The sequence below is a fragment of the Cupressus sempervirens genome, chromosome 4 (assembly GCF_028749045.1).
Source record: "Cupressus sempervirens isolate cs-2001-9-10 chromosome 4, ASM2874904v1, whole genome shotgun sequence".
In the NCBI taxonomy this organism is placed as follows: domain Eukaryota; kingdom Viridiplantae; phylum Streptophyta; class Pinopsida; order Cupressales; family Cupressaceae; genus Cupressus; species Cupressus sempervirens.
Window position 1 is genome coordinate 613,125,230 of NC_143121.1, and position 7,347 is coordinate 613,132,576.

The window sequence follows — 7,347 nt, forward strand, 5'->3', positions numbered from 1 at the left end:
ATATTGAAACTCTAATTACTTCTCAATTGCATTGCCATTCACGAAATTAATGCAAGTAAAGAGTCTGTAATAAAGATTAGAGTTCAATAAAACTTATCAGTACTAAACAAGCAAATATGGAACATGATGATGTTAAAAATGCTATTGAGGGATTGTAAAAAGATTCAGAAACCTTGCATCATCGCCCATCGAGGTGTTAAGCTCAAACAAGTTCACTGCGACTAACTTTTGATTTTGATATATTCAAACCAAATGTCAGACAACTGCACCGAAACTAACCCTCTAACCCTTTCAATAATATACAATATTACGAAGTACCAATTGCACAAGAACAGAACAAAGTTGGATTGTCCGTACTTTGATAATGCCACAGGAAACGTGGAGTCAATTAGAAGCCATCATCGTCACCTTTATATGTAACTTCACCTAGAATTGAGACATGAAAGTATAAATACGTTTAATTAGGAGAAATATAGCTTGCCTACGAGTTAAAGGTCAATAATGGTTGTTGCAAGGAGGAACTTCCCGTCAAATCAAAAATATGCACAAATTAGGTCAACAGAATTTCAGAGGAAAATACAAGATAATGCGCTTGCCAAAAACATACGATGGCAATCGATTATAATTTTTAGAATAACAAGCGACAATTATTAGTAATTGACTTTCAAAAAATTAAATTATCCAGGTTTTACGAGAAATACAGTGCCTGCTGCCTATATCGTTTTTAAAGTCACAATAATTGTTATAATTGTTATGAGAATGGAACTTTCAGTTCAAAGCAAAAATATGCACAAATTTAGTTAACTGATATAAGTTATCTCAAAATCCCTTTCATGGAATAAATAAAATGTTGCTACCTGGCAAACAATGGATTGCCATCCGCTTAAAATTCAAAAAATGTACATGCCATCAATCTGGCCAAAACCTAAAAATAGATCTGTGAAAATATCGGTGCATCATAACAGATCCTGCGAGCGGTTCAGCTTCTGCAACAGCTGCAAGATTAGCCAACATCACACTTCGAAAATGCAAAAACGCCACCTCAAAATTGCCACCAGCAAACTGTAGTTGACAGCATAGCCGCAGAAAAAAAAGCCATAGGCAGCCCCCACATTATATATTTGTTTCAATAAGCTTTTACAAATTCTCTCTGCTCTGATATGGATTTCACTTCTTGATGTATAAAAAGCCACGAAGATTCCAAATTTTGGATTTCTTCCAGATACCTTTCTTCCAGACAAAGATTGCTCTGTTCAGATCCTCCCAAAATAAACCATATAAAATGTCAACCATTATAAAACATTCTGTTGACCTATTTGCCAAAACGTGTGCCTGATATTCAAAGAGCTGATATTCAAAGAGCTCTTATGTAAACCTGCAACTGAAACTCCCAACCACCATGTTTTCAAAGCTATCTTTCCTGATTTCCCTGCAGGTCGAAGTCTGAGAAAAGATAGAAAACCATACTATTCCTAAACTGAAATGACGAATTCTCTAAAAAGATTAATAACAAAAAAATGAAATTGAATTTCAATTTAACCCCAGCCCCACTTCTACTTTCTCTCCCTATTAATTCCCCCCTTTGAAATATCTTCTTTCAAGCTACAATCTGATCAAGCTGCATTTGTTCGAGCCAAGCTCCCAGAACTGAATGATCTACATTTTCTATTTGCCCCTTAACAGGAATTTCTCCAGAACCATTCTCAGTAGCCCTATCTTTACCTTCCGGTGTATTTTCCTTTACCAGGGTTTGGACCCACGACAAATCCGGTTCCTCGTAACTCCGAGGACCAAATGAAGCTGATTTTCTAAACTTGTTCAAATCTTCTCCTTGAAATCCCCAGTCAACCTTGCCTGTGGGAGAGCCCCAATCAGACAATCCACCTGGAGGGAGATGGGCTCCAAGTTCGCGAGAGCTAAGACTTCTCTTTTCCCTTTGGATAAAAGCTGCAGCTCTTGAATTAATGGATGCAGCCAAAGCTGGTGTCAGGGATGACCCATTAGTACCATGACGCTCCACGTCGAGACAACGTGGTGACATTCGGCCAGGGGATGACAGTGTGTAGGAGGATGACTGGAAAGGGGATTGCATCAAGGAATGACCAGGACTGTGAGGCTCTATCACAGCCTGCTGCATTTGTGTCGTACCCTGAGAAAACCCCTGTGTATTGATGGGGGCCAGCATTTGATTTTGAAGTTGTGAATAAACATGGGCTGTTTTATGTGCTTGCATTTGGGGACTCATCTGAGAAAAAATGGAAGGTTCAAGGACTGCTAATCTAGGTGAGGTGATCTCAGAGGCAAACAAATCCTCAAGATTTGTGGGAGCAACATTACCATGACTCTTGTATTTTCCATTCCTGGTTGTGGTGTTTCCACTACCAGACAAAACAGCCGCAGCGGCATTCATCCTGGCTTGGGCGGAGAGAGGCGAGAACTCGCTAAGGAGTTGCCCTTCAAAATCTGCAATCCGAGAAGAATCATCTACAGGCATGTCCCTGGCATTAAGCTCTGCTCTAAGGCGACTAGCTTGAAAATTACTAACAGGAAGATTTAATGTTGGTACATTAGGCTGCGGCCAACCTGCACACAATGATGAATGACCGAGCCCATTTACAGAGGATGCAGATGGGGACATTGGAGGAGTGAGGACATTACCTTGCTGAGTATTTGTCAGAGAAAATGGAGATATTGAAACTGAAGATGGAGAACCAGGTGCAAGAGGACTCATTACAGAGGACATGTCTAAAGACGATGATGCCCTTGGGGATGGAACTGCTGACCCGGTAGAAACAAAAAGGGGGCGAAGTTCCTCAGATGTGTGAGCAAAGAAACATACTCTCCGTGCACAACTTGTCCCATCCTTGCACAGCCTTGTACGATATTGAGCAGGATGCAACCAGCACTCAAAAACACCATGAGCATATTCACACATATCCCCGCGCCTGCAAGCCCCCTTTCTAAAATCAGGGCAAGGAACACAACTGTAATGGTACCTTCTTGGGTCACGCCTTCTAGCATTTTCACCAGGATGCACAAAGGGGCATTCAGTCCAGTCGTGGGAATAAGCTCGTGAGCAGGGTCGTACCTTGAAGGAAAACATACGGAACTCATCAGTAGTATAGATACTGTTCTTGATGTCTGGCAGTGATGGATCCACTGGGTATTCCTTTTTCTCATTACCATCAGCAAACATCTTTGTTGCCTCCAGAAACTTTGGTGAAGATGTTGCTGACTGTGGTGATCCTGATGAAGGACTCGATGTTCCTGGATGTGCCGAAATGGACATCAAATTGGATTGAGATAGAGATTCTGTCCCATTTATATCTCCTCCATGTTGCCCAACTAGCCTGTTCGGTACCAACATTGGTGAACTTGAAAACATATCAGGTGAGTTCAGCATTTCTTCCAAGTTAGCCTTGAGTTGAGATAGTCTCGGGGAAACCATAACCACATCTGCAGGTCTTCTCCCGTATGCATCTACACAGTTTATATCACCTCCTGACTGAATTAATAATCTTACAGTTTCAACTGCATGAATGGACCCTCCACCAGCTGCACAATGCAAAGCAGTGCTCTTATCAGAGCCACAGGCTTGGTTCACATCTGCACCACACGTTACAGAAATTGATAGGATATAATTCAGAACATCTATGCTGCCATAAAGAGAAGCAACCATCAAAGGAGTCCTCTGTTCCAGAACCATTTGATTAGAACCATTCTGCCTACAATACCAAAAGTTCACTTCATCCACTTTCGACCCATCTTCCTCCATGGCCTTCTTAAACCCAATCAGATCATTATTTGCAGCCATCTCATGAAGATTTGAACAAGATTCGGAGATTTCTTTCACTTTGTTGGAATGACTGTCAGCCATGTTAGTATTACTTTCTTTTCCTTTCATGTTAGGGCTAGAAGGCTTCAAATGCTCAGGACCTCCGCACATGATTTCTTGTCAACAAAAACCCAAAAGCACAAATTGTTCAACCTGTCCAGAAAATCAAAAATATATTAGTGGACAGCACAGCACACCACACCACACCAAAGCACGTAAAAGAACAATATGTATGTAAACCGAAAACCACTATTATGAAAAACTAAAAGAAAGAGAAAAGAAGATAAACAAAAATGATTTCTCAATGTAGAAGAAATACAACAATTCTTAAACATCACATGGTCATACCCCAATTTTACACAGCATTAAATTAACAACTAGAATGATTTCAAAATCTCCAAACCTTAAAAATATATCCATAAAAGGGAAATCACAGTGTAGCCTCACGCACCAATTTTGCACAGTATTAGATCAATAGTTTGATTGCTTTATTAACTCTCAAAACCTCAACAGGTATCGTGTAAAAATAAGGAATAAATATACTCAGACTGATCAAATAAACATGTTTCTCCATGCAGAGATGACTTTGAACATAAATCTCACGATTGAGCATTAAAAGGGGTGGCATAGTTGGCCAAGGGCTTTGGTTCACCCTATATAGGTATTGATGTTGATTCTCTTGGCCTCAATTGACCTTGCTGTTTGCCTGGTTCGGGTGCATCCATTCAGCAGCCCTCAGGGGACTAATCTCGCCCCACTCTGACAGCAAAACTTGGCATAAAAATAAGACAAAGGCCAAGACAAGCTCTGGCCACCAAAGAAAAAGAAAAACTCATAATTAAGCATCATATATGCTTGCTAAACATATTTCCCCTTGCTTCCAACAGAACACCATGGAAAATCCTTACTTTACAAATCTGTCGCTGTGCTAAACTTTGAAAGGGCAAAGGGGGGTTTAGGCAGTGAAACAGAAAAGCATTTGACAGTGTTCCCATGGCAAGGTATCCTATTTTGTGCTTCAGGGGATCCCATACAATTAGAGTAGGATCAAAGGTTGCTTTACACAGTAATGCTGCTCGCAAATAATTTTCACAGTTATTAAGTTGTGAACTAGATTCCAAAGAATGTTTGGCCTCCAAATGTACAATTAAAGCTGATCATTATTTTTTTCAAACTATTTTTTATTTTTTGTCATCGCAGACTTCCAAAAATTCACTGCAATGATTATTCTTTGATTTATCGCACCCCTCTAATGCAAAATGAGCTAGAAGATTATCTCAGCAGCCCCAGATTAGAATATATCGTAATATAGCTCGATGGGACCTCTGGGCTACCAGTACCGACTCTTAAGATATCAATGCCAGGGGTATTAAAATGCAAGCGAGAAAAATGTTCAATACGACTAATCATTAAACATCGTTAAGGCCAGACGAAGAAAGCAAATTTTGAACCGTAGGCGACAAAATCCATTCAATAACTTGCTGATCCGTCTGTAAAGCAAATGAGGTGTTCAGCCAAATATTCAACCTGGGCCTAATACAAGGCCGGCAGACCCAAAAAAACTCAGGTGAACGTGAAATCAACTTCATTGCATGCAGACACCAAGAAATCACCATACCTTCAGTCAATTGGTGAATTCAAAAGCTAATAAACAGGCCACCAAGAATCAAATTGTGATGGAGGTAACGGCCGATCACTGTAAAGCAAGGAAGACTTTACACCTCATACCTTGACTCTACACCGATCGAAATCAATTATCCAAAAAGCAAGGCTATTTGTGCTTCTTGTGTAATTTTCAGCTTCCAATACCGAAGGGTCCAAAGGGTAGAGGTCGAATGAATTAAGATGTTTATATTCTACGGTAAATTTCAATAAAGAAAAGATATTAGATAACCCAAATTGCCTACAAATCTGTCCTTTTTCCTTCAAATGAGGAAATCGACCAGAGAAAATCCCCATTATCATATCAGAAAGAGGGCGCCGATTGACAGAGTACATGATCAGCACTCACTACGACAGCAAAAGTTTTGACCTGAGACCACTGACCAGATCCATGGCCTGTGAGGAAACTAAACCCTGCCCTGCAATTTTTCTTATACCGTGTAAAATTGTAGCGTTAACATTACACCGAAAAAACTAGTGAACAACTTCCCTACCAGAAAAACCACGGAAATTAGTCACGTCAAGAGCTTTTAAATCGCAAAAACCTGTGTAAAACAATTTGCAATAAGTATTTTAAAATCCTAAAGGCAGAAGACAACCCCTTTCACTATTTATTTGCCTGAATTCCACCGCCTCAATAGTCTATGACACTCGAAATAAATACCCTCACCGCGTTCACAGAAAACCACACATTTCTACAAACCAAAAAACAAGAGCTAATAGCAAAAGCTGAATCTGACAAAATCTTCTAACAAGCAGATAAAACTAACCAGACCTGTGCCGTACCGCAATTGCCATATCTCCTTCGTTGAATCATTTGTACAGAAGTGGAGAATAGAAAACAATTGATATCAAGGATCACAAACTCAGTCATTGAACTACAGAATGATTGTACCCGTTACAACCCATCCAAACAGGACTGAAAGTACTCTTCCTATCAAAAGAAAGTCGTCCCAAGGAGAAAAGACTCAAATTTTAGAAGTCGCTGTGCCTCAAACAGGTCTCAAGCTTGCGAACATCATCGGTAAGATATGAAAGAATCAAAAAAACAGAAAACCCAGTTCAAAAATGTTTTTTAAACCCTTGTATCAGACATCTGCCAGTCTCATCCAAACACCCAGAAAACAACACATTACATAAAATTTTAAAAACCAAACACACAATCCACATCAAAACACGGCGAAAATCAATCCAACAACTCACCTGAAAACACTTCCCGTGAATCGAACCCTTGATCAGTAAAAAGACACCAGAAGCTTATAGAAAAACCACTGTTCTGTGTGCAGAAATCACCATTATGCAAACAGCAAAAAAGGGTATACAGCAAATTCCATTGCGTTTGAATCCGGGCGATCAGCGCGATGAAATCCGAAGCCTTGTTCCTTCCTTTTCAGACGCCCCCCACCCAACTACCTTGAATGAATGCCTGGGAATACACGCCGATCAAATGCTTCACAACGTTCCTACACGGCCGAAATTAAATGAAACCAACTCCAAATTAACGCAAATGACGCCAAATGCAAACGAAATGCGCTTCTTCCACAAAAAAGACGTTAAAACTGCTAAAATATTACATTTTTTACTCGTAAAATATTTTATTTTTACCGCCTCGACATTCGAGAAACGAGGAGGGGATAAACCCGAGCATTTATTTTAAATTAAATTTCCTCCAGATGAAATTAAACGAAATGACATCAAATCGAACCAAAGGACGCGTACTGAAAGCCCCCAGCGCCACGAAACGAAATGAAATTCAGCGAAATTAAATGCGACTCAGAAACGTGGACCGGCATATCCGGTGGAAAGCACGTCCCGTACATTTATTTTGGCTCCCAAGTCCACCTGTTGGC

General features: G+C 40.1%; 1 protein-coding gene across 1 annotated transcript; it reads right to left on the bottom strand.

The window, feature by feature from the left end:
* Positions 1-787: 787 nt before the first annotated feature.
* LOC149562730 (zinc finger CCCH domain-containing protein 30-like) lies at positions 788-6,913 on the bottom strand. Its single transcript, XM_089826156.1, has 2 exons — positions 6,701-6,913; positions 788-3,988 (listed from the first exon to the last, which is right to left on the bottom strand). Exon 2 carries the CDS (start codon positions 3,944-3,946, stop codon positions 1,598-1,600), a length of 2,349 nt encoding a protein of 782 aa, XP_089682282.1. The 5' UTR covers positions 3,947-3,988; positions 6,701-6,913; the 3' UTR covers positions 788-1,597.
* Positions 6,914-7,347: the final 434 nt, after the last annotated feature.

What these genes read in the sequence shown, in the direction of transcription:
- LOC149562730 (XM_089826156.1), bottom strand. Translation starts at nt 3,946, where the DNA reads ATGTGCGGAGGTCCTGAGCATTTGAAGCCTTCTAGCCCTAACATGAAA.